The 20,409-nt window shown below is 37.7% G+C and overlaps 1 protein-coding gene across 5 annotated transcripts in view; it reads right to left on the bottom strand.

The window, feature by feature from the left end:
• The window catches only part of USP48 (ubiquitin specific peptidase 48), a 73,706-nt gene extending 53,858 nt beyond the window's left edge, over nt 1-19,848 (bottom strand). For 4 of the 5 annotated variants that reach the window (XM_010957410.3, XM_045518449.2, XM_045518448.2 and 1 more), the window contains exon 1: nt 19,470-19,845. In XM_010957410.3, the coding sequence (XP_010955712.2) occupies nt 19,470-19,603 (134 nt within the window). In that variant the 5' untranslated portion in view covers nt 19,604-19,845. Of the gene's footprint in view, nt 1-19,469 lie in introns of all 5 variants that reach the window. The other variant, XR_012511408.1, reaches the window with a different exon arrangement.
• Between the last annotated feature and the right edge of the window lie 561 nt (nt 19,849-20,409).

Raw genomic sequence — 20,409 nt, 5'->3', positions numbered from 1 at the left:
CCTTGCTCTTCCCCTCCCAAACACACAAAATAATTCTTGTATACTTGGTCCCAAGTTGGCCTCAAAAAGCAAATACAAACATACAGACAGCTATGGCCTCAAAATGTCATACAATAGGTTTAACTTTGAAGTCTTTCAAAAACAGATATGATAAATTGGGAGCAACGTGCATTATTTGGCCCTAGAATACTGTTATTTTTTTGTTTTTGCTTTTTTAACTTGTCTTCTTAAATTAACTGCTGGCGAGGTATTGCTAAATAAGGTTCAATCAGCCAGAACACCATCACACCATCATAGTGTAGATGACATGAATCTCTTAAAACACTGGGCCTCACCCCACAACCCCAAGCGGATCTGGGTCCCTAAGGCCACAGTTCAGGTGAGAACCAAAAAGCAGCACAGCAGAATGCCAAGTACAGAAGACTAGATGGAATCCCCCTGTAGAAGAAAACCTCTCCCACTCATCAGTCTCCAATGCCCTGAACTCCTTTTTACCCCCTTTAGGAATGGGCTACAGGTGTCAAGTATCATCTACCATCCTGGTTGTACCAATTTACTTATAGCAGAAAAATATCTGTGTACTTGTTTCTATTAAAGGGTAAGAAGAGACAGATTAAGGAGGTTGTATGTTTCGAGAAAACGAGAGACAAGACATATGTTTGATGTGTAAAAACCCTAGCCAGTTGACTCAAATTTATCTAACTTTCTTGGTCCTAGAAAACATCTGGATTTGCTAATGCTGGCTTAGAAATCAAGTCACATTTTCAAGGTCACATAGAGCCCCAATTTAACCTAGGTAGAGTGATGCCACTCACCTTCTCTGAAATAGTAAGTCCCTACAACCTTATAACTGTACACTCCACTCACTTCCCATTGGTCTTCTTCCCAGAAATCCTTCATTCTGCCTACAGTGGAATCAGAGGTGGAAAACTGAATCACAAACAAAACAAATCATGAAGAGCGGTCAACCTGGTTCTCCTTTGGCTCTCTCCCACTCTCATCTCTCAGTTACTTTATGCATCAGTTGGCTTAAGACTAGATTTTTGTTTTATGTGGCAAGTGCCTATTACTGTAGGTGTCTAGTTTCTTCCACTCCCCCTTGCCTCTTTTTGAGAACAAACTGTTCCTCCATTCTTGTGGTTCTAGTAAGAGCTGCTGAGATACAGCTCCCACCAACCACCCAAAAACAAAGACCTCATATTTCAAATGAGAACTGAGGGAAGGGAAAAACAAACAATAAACCAAAAAATGACAATCTTTCTTCAGTGGCAGACCCTTCTGAATAGCGTGGAGCTTGGGAAGCTTAGCTGTCTCAGCCTTAAGAAAGAAATCAACATACTGATTTGTATGAGAAACAGAGCTGGAAGAGGTTCAAGAATCACTCCTTATCCCAATTGTTTCCCTGCCCTATTCATGCTTTATTTGTCCAAATCTTCCTTAAATTAAAAAATACCTCCCTAGCTTTGTTACCTGAGGTATTTCCCTTATGAGTATGTTAGTTTCAAGTTTCTTTCACTTGTATCTAAGAGCCTCAACTAACAAATATGGACTAACCAAATAAAGCTTTCATTAACACTCCAAGAGCCAACAATCTACTTCAGTCTCTGACAGATCTCCTAATTCTTAAAAACAGCTTTGCCCCTCATCAGCTCCAGAGAAATGTAAATTTAAAAGAGGCCATGAAAGATGTATTCACTTATGGAATCAGCAGAAACTTTTCTGTTGATGAACCGCGGTAAAAGTGACAGTAACTGTCTATTCATTGCCAAAGAGAAGTAAATAAACACAACTCTTCTGGAAAAACTTGAGTGTGTCTCGAAATGTTAAATAACACCAACACTTGGTTTCAATACTTCTACTTCTGGGCACATGTCCACAGAATATGCAATGACACTATAGCAATGAAACAAAATGATGAAGAACCCCAGTGGGTACTTTTTTCCTAGGACTATTATAAGACACCAAGTGGCCAAATTGGTAGTCAGGGGATAGATTCCCAAAATGTTTAATACGACATACTAGGCAGCTGTGACATTATTTGCTGTGATTTTAGGACAGGGAACACTTTGGGAGTGATGTAAATGACAGACCAAAGCTGAACAACACCTGAGACACAACAATTTCCCTAGGGAGAGATGCAGTCCTAAACCTATTCATTCAATGGTGATGCAATGGAAGAAAGGTGAATTCAAGCACATCAATGAGATGAAATCAATAGGACTTTGAGAACTGATTAGATGATGTAGGCAAGAAAGAAAAGGAGATATCTGCAGTGATGCCCGAAATTGTAAAGAAAAGAAACAATTTTTCACAAACAAAAAACTGGGGAGTGGAAAAACAGTAGGCTAGGTATCTTGGGGCGCAAATGACTTAAGTTCCTCCCATACTGGCCATAGGGAAAAGTGGTAGTTTTAGCTCTTGTTTTGACAGATCTCCTCATTTAGGAGTATGCCTTCCAGCACAGTGGATGGAAATTTATAATCAATGATTTCATAGTTGCTATGTAGTTCAGAGAAAATTCATTATTTGAACGTGAGAAGGGATGGAGATCTCAACTCTCTGAGTGGTCATTTAAAGAGTTAAAATTTCTTCCTCAACACCTTTTAGTTTCTTGCCCTTAGGACATCATTTCACACAAAACAGCCTAGGTAGGAATCAATGAAGGATGGCATGCTAACTTTTCCTGCTTCTGGTGAAGATCCTAGACTATACTAAGGCTTTGCCGAATGCAGCCAACAGACTTCTGAAAAGTGATTTGTGTATGCATGTGTATGTTTGTATATGTGTATGTGAATATATATATATGGAAAGAGAGAAAAAGTTAACCAAATATTACTGAAGTGGTTTCAGTAATAAACCATTTATTGTCTGAATTGTCCTTGAAAACTTCAAATCATCTCTGTAACTCCAAATGTCAATCACTCTATCAGAATGACAACTGCTTAGGATTATTAGACCCATTAACTTAGTTTAGGTATTCCCTTCCAAACTAGTCCCCTCTGATTAAGGATATTCTTGTCTCTCTATCATTTTATTTCATAATCACAAACTGGTCTCTTATCAGATGTCAAAAGTAAAGAGAAATTCAAAAGGCTCCCAGGCTCCTTGTCCTTTGCCAGGTGGAGAAGGTGAGGAGCTACATACAGCAGTCACTGTCTAACTTCAAGCCCTTTCCAACTCAACATTCCTGGGCACCTCCCTGTCCTATGCACTGGTTGAAAGAAAACAAAACAAACCCTCCTCCATTATTTGGGTCACAGAAAAAGAGGTCTCCATTTCTTCATGTATTAAAAAAACAAAGGGGATGGGTTAGGTGAACATTAAAATTTTCTGTTTTTCTTTCTTAACTTGGATCACCTTGGAAACTCACATTTACAGAAACTTGAGTTCATGAGGCAGTAAGACCATTCTGCTTGGACAGCGTCTAGAAAGAACAGAAGATGATGAAAACAAGGGTGGAAGTGATGCTGGGTTAAAGAGCCAGTGATTGTGATCAGTCAGAGTGCTGCTGCAGGGACAGTTTCAAACAGCAACTAATAAATGTTGCCAGCACAAGCCAGCACAAGGTGTGCCACATTGCAAATGAGTGCAAGTAAACAATGATGTGTAACCAAAACATATCATCTTATAAAAGCAACTAGATGCTACAGGTTCACACATTCTGTCAAGCCAAGATGCTCAGATAGGAATTACAAGACCTGAGGATATCGAAATAAAAGACAAGGTCCCAAGCATCAAAGAAGGGCTCACAACCCAGGAGGTGACAGCCAGGTGAAAGGACAACTTCAGAGAACTAAGTGCTTTGGTGGCATTAAGCACAGGATGCTGCACCAGAAATCTCATAGGAGGGAAGTGTTGCCAAGCTGAGTCTCCAAGGGCACACAGGAATTCACTAGATGCGGGCAGAGAATTAAAGAGCATTCCAGGCCTAGGAAAGCTTATAAAGAGAGGCTAGAGAAGCAAGCTAGGGGAAAACCAATGAAGGCTCACATGGCTCCCTAAGGAAGTCTTCCTACTTATGCAGCTCAGCACAGACACAGGCTTTGGGGAGAGGGAGGTGGGAAGGCCAATGAGGCTGCAGAGAAGCCTGGGGCTAGACCAGATCACAGAAGATCTCAAATACTAGAGAGCTAGGACTTCATTCCATAAGCAGCGAGGAGCCAACACATGATTTTAAGAAGAAAAATAACTGGATTTGCATCTTAGAAAGAGCGTCTCATTATGCTTCTCAACCAAGGTGCATTATCGGAATTATCTGAAGATTCCACAAGTTTTGCTTTCTCAATCAATGTCGTTCTTGTAATTATAATGCTCCTCCTGTTTTTAATAAGTTTCAAGTTTCTAAGTTTTTTTTAATGGGAAATTTTCAAAGTATAAATGGGGGAGGGGCAGTTAAACAGAGACATTTAACATGAATGCTGTTAATTATAAGAGATGAGAAATGAGTGCCTGAAATGTAAAATAGATCTAAGAGTTCAAATCAACAGTACCTGTTATCAGTCATTTTTGTGGGGAGTGAGAGAAAAATCAGGTTTTATGTATGTGGTTTCATTTAAAGTATTTTTTAAAAGAAGGATGGGAATCACTAGTAATGAATGTTTTGAGAATATACGCATCTAAAAATTAGTAAAATGTTCATTTGCCTAACAACCTGACTTCATTTGAAAATTTGAATTCTGACCAAAAGAATTCAAGAGAAAATAAACACAGCAAACAAGACAGGTTAAGCAACAGAATCCTGGCTGAGCATCTTTCATAATGTGTAGCTACCATCCTGAAGCAGGTTTACTGGCTCTATGGCTGCTCTTCTTCTTTTAGAAAGAGTTCCAAGGCTGGAAGACCATCTTTCACCAAAAAGCCTTCTCTCTTTCATCCTTCTAAGATTCAAGCTGCCATGAAACATTTGATGGTATTAAAATAGGCACTTTCATCCAAAGTTTTCAATTTTTCAAAGCAGGTTAAAAAAAACCAAAAAACTCCCAAAAGTAAATTAACTGTTAAAACAATGTGAGTAAATCCTCTAGTAGAAAATACAGCTCAGTGCCCAAGCAGAATTTCAAAGGTTACCATAGGGCAGACTACCAAACCCCTAGAGGGCCCTCCTCCTTCTACAATAATGATTTCAATTTGAGAAAAAAACCAAACAACTGAAGTTGCTCAGTCCTGCATGTCAAAAAAAACAAAATCAAAACAAACAGGAGGGAAAAAAACCCAAAACACTTCATGACATACTTCTCAAACTCCAATATTCCCAGCCATGAGGTAAACATGTTAAATCTTTATGGATCGTAAGTTTTACACAAAAATTAGGAGAAAATTTTTATTAAATGAAGCAGATACATAATGGAATAGAACAAAAAATTTTAAAAACTCCTAAAATAATAATCAGGAGGGATTAAGCACTATAAGATATTGAATCATAAAGTCCCCAAGATTAAATAATGTAACACAATAAAAAGTTCAGAAACAGACCCAAATATATATAGCAATTTAGTATGCGACGAAGGTATCCAAACCATGGAGTAAAGATACAACTTTTAATAAATAGTGGTGGAGACAACCAGGCAGCTACCTGGAAGAAAGATAAAGTTGGATTCATTTCACAGTATACATCAGTACAAATTCCAAATGTATTTAAACATTAATTGAAACCATAACAACACAAGAAAACATCAGCAAATTTTTTTATAACATTGGTATGAGAAAGGCCCTCCTATGATTCAAAACTCATAACCCATAAAAGATCCATTAATTCAATCTCATAAAAACTTTCTGTGTGGCAAACAAATCCATAAGCAAAGTCAAAAAACAATGATCCAAAAAAAACAAAAACGAAAGACAATGATCTAACTAAAAAAATTTTTACAACTCATGTCACAGAACTAATTTCTTAATATATAAAGAACTCCTACAAATTGATAAGAATAACCCAATATAAAAATGGGTAAAGGATATGACAACAGGCTGTTCAAAGAGAAATAAAAATGGCCCCTATGCATGAAAAGATGCTCTCAGTCACTGTCATAAGAATAGTTTCATTGAGGGGGAGGTATAGCTCAGTGGTGGAGCGCATGCTTGGCATGCACAGGGTCCTGGGTTCAATCCCCAGTACTTCCATTAAAAATAAATAAATAAAAACCTAATTACTAAAAAAAGAAAAAAAGAAAAAAAAAGGAATAGTTTCATTTTGTAAACAGATAGCTTGTGTGACAACCAACATTGCAGTATGCCAAGTATTCCTCTCTTCTCCTCCTAGATACTGGATCAGTAGAACCGTGAAACAGGCTCTGGCCAATGAATTGTGAGCAGAAATGACACATGCAATGTCAAGGCAAGCATTTAACTACTAGCACTGAAACCTTCCAGAAGAACAGAACTGACAGTGTTTCAAACGGTGGCTCCTACATCAGGTACCCAAGTGACCCGGATAAGCCAGCCTCCCCCATCTCCACTCACTCTGCCCCCAGTTTATGCCTTTCTGTAGCTTGGGCCAGATATAAACCTTTGTTGTTTTAGGCATCGAGATTCAGGAGTTATCTGTTCCCACAGCATAACCTAGCCCATTTTCTCTAATACATCTTGTCTAGTCTATCATATTAGCCCAAATCCAGAAAGTCTGACAAGCCCATGGGGAAACAGAACAGGCAGTCTCTCATACGTTGATAGTGAAGCTAAAAAATGGAATGATCTCCATAGAGGATAATTTCCATTTTCTAGGAAAAATTACTAATGCATTTACCCTTGACGCCCTGCAATTCCACATAGGTATTTATTCTACAGATTTCTCTGTATGCGTGCAAAACAATTTAAAGTGAAAGTTATTTATTGAAGCACCTCAGTAACAGCATGACTGAAAAAAGCCCAAAGTCCATTTATAGGGAACTAGTTAAATAAACCAAGGTTAATCCATACAACAGTATACACTGTAACTGTGCACCTAATGAGGACCCAAGAGAAATGGATACAAGTATCTAAAGACTGCACATGAAAGTTTACAGCAGCATCTATTTACAACAGTCAAAACCTATAAATGATTCAAATGCCCATTAATGGAATAAAGTACGAAAAAATCATACCATAGAACTTGCCCCCACCAAAACAAAAACACAAACAAAAAACCTGACGTATTGAACATGGATGATTCTCAAAAACATAATGTTAATCAAAAAAAGAATCCAGACACAAAAGAGTAACTGCTCTCAGAGTCCGTAATATCAAGTTCAAGAACTGGGAAATCCATGTAGAAAGAAATCAGAATAATTACCTTCAGGGAGATGAAGAACTACTTGGAAAGAGGGTATGAAGGAACTTTCTGGGGTGATGGAAATGTTCTTTATCTTGATTAGGGGATATATCAAAACTCAATGAACTACCTTCACAAAAATTAACTCAAAATGGATCATGAACTAAATGTAAAAGACAAAACTCTAAAACTCCTAGAAGATAACATAGGAGAAAAATCTAGACAACCTTAGGCTTGGGGATGACTTTTTAGATACAACACTAAAGGTACAATCCAATGGAGAAAGAATTGATAAGCTGGTCTTCATTAAAATTAAAAACTTCTACCAGGCAAAAGACAAGTTACAGACTAGGGGGAAATATTTACAAAAGACATACCTGTAAAAGTAGCATATTATGCTTGAGTAATATATCTGTTACTCAAAATATAAAAAGAACTCTTCCAACTCAAAAATAAAAACCTGATTTAAAAATAGGCCAAAGAGGTGGGAGGGTATAGCTCAGTGGTAGAGTGCAAGCTTAGTACACATGAGGTCCTGGGTTCACCCCCACAATCTCCGTTAAATTTAAAAAAAAAAAAAAAAGGCCAAAGATAGATTTATCATGTATGATCCAGCAATCCCACTCCTGGGCATATATCTGGAGAAAACTATAATTTAAAAAGATACATGCACCCCAATGTTCACAGCAGCACTATTTACAGTAGCCAAGACATGGAAGCAAATTAATGTCCATCAATAGATGAATGGATAAAGGTGTGTGTGTGTGTGTGTGTGTGTTGTGTGTGTGTGTGTGTAAAACAGAATACTACTCAGCCATAAAAATGAAATGCCATTTGCAGCAACACAGACAGACCTAGAGATTATCATACTAAGTGAAGTAAGCCAAAAAGAGAAATACAAATACCATATGATATCACTTTCATGTGGAATCTAAAAAAAAAATGACACAAATGAACTTATTTACAAAACAGAAACAGACTCACAGACATAGAAAACAAACTTATGGTTACCAGGGTGGAAAGGAAAGGGGATAAATGCTGAGTCTGGGATTTGCAGATACTATTATATATAAAACAGACAAACAAACAAACAAACAAAAGATAAACAACAAGGTCCTACTGTATAGCACAGGGAACTATATTCAATATCTTGTAGTAACCTACAATGGAAAATATGAAAAATAATATATATATATAGGGTGTGTACATAACTGAATCATGATGCTGTATACCAGAAACTAACACAACATTATAAATCAACTATGCTTAAATTTTAAAAAAAAGTAAAAAGCCAGGGGAAAGGATATAGCTCAGTGGTAGAGTGTGTGCTTAGCATGCACGAGATCCTGGTTTAATCCCTGGTACCTCCATCAGAATTAAATAAATAAATAAACCTAATTATCTCGCCCTCCAAAAAATTAAATTAAATTTTAAAAAAAGAAAAAACAAAAAAGGAAAAAGGCCAAAGACCTTAAAAGACACCTCACCAAAGACATACACAGATAGCAAATAAGCATACAAAAAGATGTTCCACATCCTGTCCTCAGAGGAATGCAAATTAAAGACAATGAGACACCGCTACACACCTTATCAGCCTGGCCAAAATCCAGGACACTGAAAAGGCCCAATGCTAATGTGGCACTACAGGAACTCTCCTTCAGTGCTGCTAGGAATACAAAATGGTACAGCCACTTTTGGAAGACAGTTTGGCCGGGTTTTTTTGTGTGTTTGTTTTTTTTTTTTTTTTTATAAAACTAAGCATACTCTTACCATACAATCCAGCAAAAACACTCCCAGGTATTTATCCAAAGGAGCTGAAAACATGTCCACACAAAACCCTGCACACTGATGTTTATAAAGCAACTCTACACATAAATGCCAAAATTTGGAAGCAACCAAGATGTCCTTAAGTGAATGGATAAAGCAATTGTGGTACATCCAAACAATGAAATGTTATTGGGTGCTAAAAAGAAATGAGCTATCAAGCCATGAAAAAACATGAAGGATGCTTAAATGCATATTACTAAGTGAAGGTCAATCTGAAAAGGCTACATACTGTGTGATTCTACCTATGTTACATTCTGGAAAAAGCAAAACAATGGCGACAATATAAAGATCAGTAGTTGCCAGGGGAGGGAGGGATAAATAGACAGGACACAGAGGATTTTAGTCAATGAAACTATATTGTAGAATACTGTAATGCCCAAACCCACGGAATATGTAACACCCAAGAGTAAACCCTAGTGTAAACTGTCAATTTTGGGTGATAATAATGTTTCAATGTAGCTCCATCAATTGGTAATAAATGTAACACTCTGGCAAGGGGTGTTGATGTTGGGGGAGGCTATGCTTGTGCAGGGGCAGAGAGAACTTGTGAAATATCTATCTCCTGCTCAATTTTGCTGTGAATCAAAAACTGCTCTAAAATTATATTTTTTAAAAACCTGAATGAACATTTCACCATATATAATTTTACCTCAATTGTTTAAAGCCTTAATTTCTTAAAAAAAAAAAAAAAACCAAGGAAGCTGTTAGGTACTGATAGAGACATGTCTACAGGTATAGAACAGTGTATGTAGTATGCTACAACTGTGTAAGAAAAGGGAGAAGAAAATGTTTGTGTTTCCTTATATTTGCATAAACACTGAAAGAATAATCAGAAAATAAAAGTTGTTTCTTACAGAGGATCTGAAAGAATGGGATGATGGGGACAGATGTAGGAATGAGAGTTCTCAATGTGTACTTTTTAAGTCGCTTTCATATTTAAACTTAATGAGACTATTAGCTAATTATTTTACTTCAAATTTTTATTGAAAAGGAAACTTGTATACCTAAATGACTAAAGCACGTATTTTCCTGAAACACAACATAATCTAAACTCTAGATTCTAGTCACTGAAGAACTTAGTGTTTCCTCTTAGCATTATTATATCAACAGCTCAGATACTAGACATATAAGATAAAAGCAAAAATAAAAGCAAAACCACAAACAGGTTCCTTAGCACATATGCCCACACTCTCTAGGACTCCTCTGCCACATACAGAGAAATCCTGGGCAAAAAAGTTTTGAGAAGCAACTGATAAAGCAAAGTCAATAAAATTCAACAGCAAACTTATGTAAAGCATCATGGACAGAAGCTTTCCTGAAGTATTAGTAATTTGTTAACTGTTGTATTGGGTATTCCAAAAAAAAAAAAAAAAGCATTTTTTTTTCAAGCTTAAAAATCCAATCAACCTTTGAAGCTGTGCCACCTAATGAAAGTGGAATACCTTGAATACCTTTATTTTTCCAAACCTCAAAGTTAGGCCCTACAAAATTGGGATTCTAAAACTGTAAAAATGATCAGTATATCCAATACTCTTGTAATTAACATATCAAATTAGTTGGCCTGAAACTGAGGCTTCTATGAGGAAAAGGAGGACAAGCCAAGCAGAAAAGGATTTAAAAAGTAACCTTACTTGGAAATATTATGAATCTACTTTCTAACAGGATACCACCCAAACAGGAAAGTGCTGGGGGGAGTGCAAGTTAAAAAGAAAGTCTTTCCCTCTCTAAATAGGCTTAATTAACTATTAAAACTTAAAAGTAGCCCCCCTCCCTTTACAGTGGGACTTAGTTCTCCAAGGAGGATGACTTGAAACATTTCAGGTTTTATACAAATTCAGGGAATAATGGCCTAACACTTGAAAAAAATCTTTCAACTTCTCTAGGGATCAAAAGATGCCATCATTCACTTATGAAGTTGGCAGCAATTGTAAAACTTAATATTCAGTGGTGGCAAGGAGGGAGACAGGGAAGTTCATATAACTGCAGAGTGGGTGGGAGCAAATCTTGTAATAGTAATGTGTATGAAATGTCCATGCCACTTTTACAATTTTTCCTAAGAAAATAACCATAAAAGTAGTCAATTTTTACTTATAAGGATGCTCACAACATTAAGAGCTTAACAAAAAAAAAAAAAAAAAAAAAAAGAGAGAGAGAGACGAGGAAGAGGAGGAAAAAGGGGAAAGAGGGGAAGAAAAAAGGAAGGCAGACAAATGCCCAACAAAATAGTAGTTAAAGGGGGGTGGAGGGTGGGAAGGGATAGACTGGGATTTCAAAATTGTAGAATAGACTACACTGTATAGCACAGGGAAATATACACAAAATGTTATGATAACTCAGAGAAAAAAATGTGACAATGAGTGTGTATATGTCCACGAATAACTGAAAAATTGTGCTGAACACTGGAACTTGACACAACATTGTAAAATGATTATAAATCAATAAAAAATGTTAAAAAAATAGTAGTTAAATACTCTAGGGTATATAAAATGGAAAATTATGCAATGATTAGAAATTACTTTTTAAACTATATAATCTCCCGGGGAAACATCCTTAATGTTAAGTTTAAAAAGACCTATACAAAATGCACATGTTGTTTTTATGAACAAAATCCAAATGAATTATTTAAATTATAACCTTGTTCTCTGGATGACTTTTATTTGAAACGAATTAATCAAGTCAGCAGTGAGATCAGACTCCTTCACAGATAATTTAACTTATTATCTCATTTGAGCTTATCCCAGCTTCTCAGACTGTAGTACAATTGGTGAAAACATCAGATACATAAAACCACAAGAAAAACATACTATGTGCCGTCCTGGAACCTAAACTTCAGTTCATTTCACTAAAAAAAATTAAAGGAATTTTTCATAAACATTACACAGAAAACTCCAGAATTGCTAGATCACATGAGGCTTTTCTTCTACTCCATTTCTTTATTTAGACTGCCCCAAATATAAGGCTAGCTTTTTCTTAACAATAACCTCAGAAGCCAAAGGAAATAAATTAGGTGTGGAGGATTTGCAGAAGATAAATTATACTTTGGTTAATGTTGTGTTTGTTTCCCTACATATGTCCCTTTTACTTAGAGCTGTTACCTTTTCTAGCGGAGATGTTTACATTAGTCATTCAACCTTTCTACTTTGCTAAGGTCACAGGGAACAGGAAACCTTTAAATTCTTTGATGCCCTTACTTTCAATTGTCAATAAATAATCGATTCCAAGTAGATTGTAGGTCTAACTATGAAAGAAAAAACAATACAACTTGTAGAAGACAATAGGACAATATCTTTAGGACCTTAGGAAAAGTAAAGATTTCTTAAACAAGATACACACACCAAAAAGCAACAGCCATAAAGAAAAATATATAGTACAGACTACACTGAAAATAGAACTTCTGTTCATCAAAAGATGCTATTAAGAGTGAAAAGACAAGAGTAGAAGATACTTGCAATACATATATTCAATAAAACCATCTGTAACAAAAAATAAAGATCTCCTACAAATCAAGATAACCAAATAAAAAACCTGGGCAAGAGATTTCATATAGTCATCTCACTAGAGGATATGCAAATAGTCAAATATGAAACAGGTCACTTTCTTTGGTCACTGGAGAAATGCAAATTAAGACCATGGTAGATACCATGACACACCTGTATCACAATGGCTAAAATTAAAATGACTATACCAACTGTTGGTGAGGATATGCAGCAAATAAACTCTCAGAGACTGCTCATGAGAGCAGAATGTGCTACAATCATTTAGGAAAATGGTCTGGCACTATTAAATAAAGTTAAATAAACACTTGTGACCCAGCAATTCCTCTCCTATCAAAAACGTGTGTGTATACACCTCCAAGAGATACATACAAGAATGTTCACTGCAGCTTTATTCATAATAGTCAAATTCTGGAAAAATTCTAGATGACCATCACCAGTAGAAGAGATAAAGTATAAAATAACACAATGGAATTCTTCACAGCACTAAAATACTGCTGCTACTCACAATGTGGATGAAGCTCACAATGCTGAGCAAAACTAGCCAGACAGGGAAGGAACTACAATGTATAATTAATTGTATACAAAGTTTAAAATAGGCTAAGTAATCTGTGGTGTTCAAACTAAGAATAGTGGGTACTTTTGAGGAAGGAAATAGGAGTCACCAGTAGGAGGCAGAAAATAGGACATGGGGGTGTTCTGGAATGCTAGCATTGTTTCAATCTTGGTGGCAGATATAGGATACGTTGTTCCCTGTGTGATAATTCATCCAGTGTAAATTTTATGATTCGTGTACTTTCTGTATATAAAAAATAAATTTTAATTAAATAACAATATTAGAAAAATCCTCAAGAGGAATTTAAGAAGAGTCTTGCCTTATCAGATATTTTAAAAATATTAGCAAGTGGTGGGGATTGATATAGCTCAAGTAGTAAAGTGCATGCTTGGCACACACAGTCTTGAGTTCAATCCCCAGGAGCTCCTCTAAAAATAAATAAGTGAACCTAATTACCTCCCACCCCAAAAAAATTTAAAAAAAATTTTTTTTTTAATTAGCAAGTAATTAGAACTGTAGTCCTAGTACAGAGATACTGGATCAATGGAAGAAAAGAGCTGGGAAATAAATTCAAATACATGTAAGAATTTGTCATATAATAAAGGTGGCTTTTTAACTAGTGGAGGAGGGAAAGACCAGATTATTCAATAAACGGCTTAAGAAAACTGAGTGGCCATTTGGTAAAAAGCAAAATAAAAGATGGATCCCTACCTTACTGTCTAAATCAAATATAATTCTAAAAGGACAAAGATTAAAATGCATAAACTGAAACCATCAGTACTATAACAAAACATGAGTGAATACTTCTATATCTTGGAATTGGGAAAGCCAGAAATCGTAAAGAAAAAAAGTACTGGTAAACCTGACCACAAAAATATCATGAGTTTTAATACACAAAAAGAGGGAAAAACCACCAAAGTAAAAAAAAATTGGTAAAAATATCTTCAACAGAAATACTTAAGCTCTAGGGAGAGGGAATAGCTCAGTGGTAGAGTACGTGCCTAGCATGCACGAGGTCCTGGGTTCAAACCCCAGTACTGTCATTAAAATAAATAAGTAAACAAACCTGATTACCCCCCGACACACACACACACACAAATAAATACTTAATAAGCTCCTGAAAAACAGAAAGAAAATGATCAACAATCCAGAATACACAATTCACAGGAGAAATATAAAAAAAAAAACCACTAAAAGCCACTAGCAAAAAAAGGCAAATAAAAATAAGGTACTGTTTTTCACTAATCAAACTAGCGTTTGAAATAGGAATGTCTGGGGTGGGAAATAGGGTGAATAAAAGTGGCAGTGTTAAATGGTAGGAAATTTACCATCTACCAAAATTTAAATAGTCTTCATGCCCTTAACCTCAGCAATTCCTCACCTTGCAACCTAAGTGGGAACGCTGACTCTACCAAGATACATGTATGGGGAGGTTCACAGCAGCACTGTCTGTAGTATCAAAGACTGGAAACACAAAGATCCATCACAGATAACTGATTAAATTATAATACATTTACCTCTACACAATGAAATAGCACATTGCTATTAAAAATAAGGCAAATCTATATGCACTAATACAGAAAAAAGTATCAAATAAAAACCTGCAAAAAAAAAAAAAAGTAACGGTGTGATATCCCTACTCTTTTCTGTAAAATAACAATTATAGTGTTTATTTCTTTCTGACCTCTAAAATGACAAATGAAGGAAGGAACTTTAACTTCTAGGGCTTTATCCCAGAGCCAACCTAGACTACCACCAAGCCCACAGCAAATGCCGAAAATATTTGTTAAATAAAAGAATAATTATTCCTTGGCAGGGAGGGAATAGCTCAAGTGGTAGAGCGCATGCTTAGCAAGCACGAGGTCCTGGGTTCAATCCCCAGTACCTCTATTAAAAAAACAAAAATAAATAAACGTATTTACCTCCCTCTCCTGCCAAAAAAAAAAAAAAGTTATTTCTGCAAGGCACATAACAGGCACTCAAATATTTGCTGAATTTAACGGATACACAGAAAGAAACTTTTTTAAAAAGTCAAGTAGTTATACTACCTTAACATTGGTTATCTGTGAGTCTGAGATTAAGGAGGGGTTCTCACTTTCACTAAAAACTTGCTTACGGACTAATTCTCTAAGTGTTAGTGTGCTAAGATAGTAGAAAGATAAACTATGAACAAAAACAGACAAAGACCCAGTTTTCATAGAACACAAAACACTTACTAAACCAATAACATGCATTAAACTGGTAATTTTTAGATTAAAGTTGTGTAAGTAGTAAAAGTACAGCACGCAATGAGAATAAAACAAGTGGTTGTCTCGTGTTAACTGTTAAAGCCGCATAGTACATGGGGGTTCACTGTACCATCCACTCCACTTCTGTATGTGTTTAAAACTTGCCACAATTAAGATTTTAAAAAATCCAAAATAATGTACCCCTAACTTAGTCTGAGGGTCAGGGAAAGTTAGCAAAGTTAATGGGACCAATAATGTGAAAGTGAGAGAAAACATGAACCAACTGAAAGGTTTCATTGGATCACCAGCAAGAGGAAAAGCTCAACAGAGAGAAACTTAAGAGTGAGGCCCAGCAGTCCTCATTAACAGTTCTGAACTAGAGCTATGAGAAGCCATTGAAGTGTTTTTTTATTTTCTACTGTTTTTAAAGATTTCTTTTCTTTATTTTATTTTATTTTAATTTTTAGTGGGGGGGTAATTAGGTCTATTTATTTATTTTTAGAGGAGGTACTGGGGATTGAACTCAGGACCTTGTGCATGCTAAGTATACACTCTACCACTTGAGCTACACCCTCCCCCATGAAGTGTTTTTTTAAACGGGCATAACGTTGACTTTCTAGACTGTATTACATTTCCATAATGTTTTAATATAATAGTCACGTACAGTTTCTTTAATAAGAACAAAACAGACATACTCCTATACACAACAAGAAGTATAAGTCCAGACTTTGAAAATTCGTATCAAAATCTTAACTGTTACAAAAAGAAATTAACATGACACCATTCTTCCACTTATCTGATCAAAAAGTGTAATTAACATATTGTGTTGATGATGATGGTATAAGGCAAAGAGACATTCTTACACACTGGCAGTAAAAATATAAAGTGAAACTATCACTCTTATGGGCAACTCAGCAATATAGATCAAAATGAAAACTGCACATCCCTTACCCAACAATTTCACTGCAAGAAACTTACTTGACTATGATCCTCACAGTTAGCAAATTAGTGTGGCTTTAAGAATTAAGACATATAACATGTGCAGAATTCTTTGGATACAGGATTCTTGCTTTCATGCTGTGACTGTACTAAGCAGTTTCAGAAATGTAAATAATAACCCTGAGTCATCTAGTCTTTGAATATGGCTAAACACTTCTTCAGCTCTGGCATCTCACAACAATCTGTTGTATAAAGAATTTTTTAAAAGATATTGATGATATGTTTATTTAATTCTTTAATCTCCTGTTGCTAAGAAAGAATGCTTAAAGGAAAGAGTTATGTGTGTAGGAAAAGCCTTTCTGTTATTTAAATAAAAATTGCTTGGACCTCAGATTAGGCATGATTTCAAAAGCACAAGTGACCAAAAGGTAAATACGACTACTGTACATCAAAACTAAACGTTTTTTTGCTGCGAATCATGCCATCAAGAAAGAGAAAAGACACCCATAGAATTAGAGAAAATACTTGCAGATATATGGGACTTGTATCCAGAATATATAAAGAACTCTTACAACTCAATAATAAAAAGGCAATCCAATTTTAAAATGGGCAAAGGATGTGAACAGACATCTCTCTAAAGATACACAAATGGCCAATAAGCACATGAAAAGATGCTTAACATTTTAGTCAACAGGGAAATGCAAATCAAAACCACAGTGAGATACTTCACACCCACTGGGATGGCTTAAGAAAAAAAAAAAAAAAAGGAGGGTGCGGAGGGTATATAGCTTAGTAGTAGAGTACATGCCTAGCATTCATGAGGTCCTGGGTTCAATCCTCAGTACTTTCATTAAGAAAATAATAACATAATTACACCCCCTGCCAGAAAAGATAAAAACTGTGTGATGAGAAACTGATATACTCATACATTGTGAGTATATAAAGTAGTGCAGCCACTTTGGAAACTGTCAGTTCCTCAGTGTTAAACAGTTATCACATGACCCAGCAATTCCACCCCTAGGTATATACCCCAGGGAACTAAAAATAGGTATTCTAACAAATACTTGTAAAGCAATGTTCACAGCAACACTATTCACAACAGCCAGAAAATGGAAATAACCAAAATGTCTATCAACTTAACTATGTGAAGCAATGGATGTGTTAAACACCTTGTTCTTGGTATTCATTCCATGGTGTTTATCAAATCATTATGTTGTACACTTTAAATATATACAACTGTATCTGTCAATTATACCTCAATAAAGCAGGGGGAGGGGGATTTTTAAATCTATCATTTTAAATCCATCAACTGATGAATAGATAAAACCTGGTATATCCACAAATGGAGTATTATTCAGTTATAAAAAGGAATAAAGTACTGATACATGCTATAACATGGATGACCCTTGAAAATAGTACCCTAAGTGCTAAGTCCCAGACAAAAAAGGGACATTCCACTTATACGAAATACCCAGAAAAAAAGAAATCTATAGAGACAAAAAGATTAGTGGTTATGGATATGGAATTTCTTTTTAGGGTGATGGAAGAAGTTCTGGAACTAGATAACAGTGATGTTCAACACTGTAAAGGTGTTTAATGCCAGTGAATTTTATACTTTAAAATGGTAAACTTCATTGTGCATTTTAAAAAAATGTTTGCACAATTTTTAAATTAAAGTATGATCCTTCAAACATTATGCAAGTCAAAGAAGCCAGTCACAAAAGTCCACATATTCTATGATTCCATTTACATGAAATGTCGAGAATAAGCAAAGTCAGAGACAGAAAGTAGATCAGTGGTTGCCTAGAGCTTGTGGGGTAAGGGGGGGTGGTCCAGGGTGGAAGGACTGGTTGCCAAGCTAATGGGTACTGACTGGGCTTCTTTCGGGGGGCTGAAATGTTCTAAAGTCAGATTATGGTGATAGCTGAACATCCCTGTAAATATATAAACAAAAAAACACTGTATTGAACATTTTAAATGGGTGACTCATATTGTGAATTATATCTCAAAGTCGTTTAAAAAAAAAACTGGATATGAACCCTGTAATTGCAGCTTAAAACTCACCTCTATGACATTCCTCTTACAGTGACCTCAGCCAATTTCTACTCCTTTACTTCCGTCAAAATGAGAACTATTACAGTGAAAGAGTTTGTATTTTTTAATTACTCTGGAACCTAACTGTGGAGAAATTGACTGAAGCTTAATTCTATTATACACGGACTTGTCATTCCAGTACTGATTGTTAGGAGTTAGATTTGCCCTCCTTGTGAGCCAGACGCCCAGAGCTTGGAATTATTCATCTGCTTTATGGAAGCTCTCTAACTTGTTTCACTTCTCCCAAAGCTCCAAAGCTTAAACCTTGACTTCCATTCCTTCCAGATCCTGCCGCGGAATGTTAAAAACTCCATAATGTCTTTACTAAACGCTTGCCAAAAGAAGGCTACTGAGCATGCCCGGCTTGGCCAAGTCAATTCAGCAACATTCCGGAACAAAAACTATAGTTCCCGCGTTGAAAGGTGGACAACAGCTAAGGATTCCGTCTAAAAATAAAAGCAAGGTTCTAGGGCTAAGAAGTGAAGAACAGCATCCACACATTCGTACTCAGTATACTGGTTTTGAGTCAGAACAACCCCCACCCCCACAACACCAAAAAAAAAAGGCTAAAAATTACTTGATTATCGAGAGAGGGGAGGTCAACTGGGGATGAAGGGTACCGATGACGCAGGCCAACCATATGTTTTTCTAAAGCCCTACCCAAAAATACTGATGAAGCCTTCGGCGTCAACATCAATACAAGATACACAGTGATGAAGCTCACTTCGAAGAAGTTCCCGTTTTACAAACCAAAACCCGAGCCTCGGCCAAAATATACCAACCACCAACGTTTGCTAAGCTTTCAGCTCCTGCTTTCAACCATCTCCACCGCCATCTTCTAGATAAGAACCCAGAACCTTTTCTAAAGGGCTTTCAACAGCATCACCTCCGTGCAGAGCCCTGGAAGACTGCGTTCCCAGGTCGCCCAGACACCAGAAAGCTGGAAGCCCCCACCTTGTTCTCTCCACGCCTGCTAGAAGCACGCAACCCGCTGCCTTCTTCCTTCCCGCAACCAGACCCTCGGCCCCCGGCCCTGTTTTCCAAGGTCCGACGCGAGAGGGGCACGAGGCCCGGTGCGCGGGCCTCACCTGCACACGCCACGGATGCAGGGCTCCAGCCAGATGCGGTAGGCGGTCTCGATGTGCTCCTGCGACACCTCCTCGGGCCTCACCGTCTCCGCCCAGCGCCAGGCCGCCTTCTCTAGCTGTAGCCGCGGGGCCATGGCCTTGGCCCGAGGAATGCCTCCTGAGCCTGGCCGCCGCTGCCGCCGCCGTCGCCTCCACCGCCGCCCAAGTGGGCTCCGCCACCTGCCAGCGAAGAGGACCAGGCGCTCCCTCAGCCAGCTGGCCAGTCAATCACCTGTGCGCGCCACTGCCGCCGCGCCCGCCCGCGCCCGACCCGCACGACCGGCCGCAAAGCGCCACCGCGGACACCCGACACCCCCCGCGCCCGCAGACGTTGGAGGTGTACTCCCGGCCGCGGTGGACGCATGCGCGTTCCCGGCAACCTTTGCGCCTCCCGCGCCTCTGCCCGACGGCGGAGGTAGGGCAATCCGCGGTTGGAGACTCTTGTCAAGTCCTCACCGGCGCTGCTGGGGAAGCAACGTCTCAGTCCCTGTCCAGGGTAACGTTCTGAGCCACTACTCTTACAAGCCGGCGCCTCGAGGCCCGAAGGCTGCTTACTCTTGGCTTCTGGTACTTTCCCTTTAACCGTGAAGGATTCACGCGAGAGGCTACTCAACGCACACCATAGGTCCGTTGGATTGTAGGGTGGGACCTGAAACTTGGGTCACCAAAGAAACCACGCCAACTCCCTGGAATAAGGTTTAACATGAGCCTGGACCGGTTCCGACTCTTCCCGAGCCCTCCTGACGTCACGGGACGTTCTGTGTTTTTTCCTGAGCTAGAACTGGACTACGTGTCCCGGCATGCAATGCCAGCTGCCACTCACTGGATGCGAGGCATGCTGGGATTTGTAGTCTTCGAAGTGGTGGGCTGGCTGTGCCTTGGATTGTGCTGGGGCGTACCA

This window comes from Camelus bactrianus, chromosome 13 (genome assembly GCF_048773025.1).
Source record: "Camelus bactrianus isolate YW-2024 breed Bactrian camel chromosome 13, ASM4877302v1, whole genome shotgun sequence".
NCBI lineage: Eukaryota > Metazoa > Chordata > Mammalia > Artiodactyla > Camelidae > Camelus > Camelus bactrianus.
This window is presented reverse-complemented; position numbering and strand designations above follow the sequence as displayed.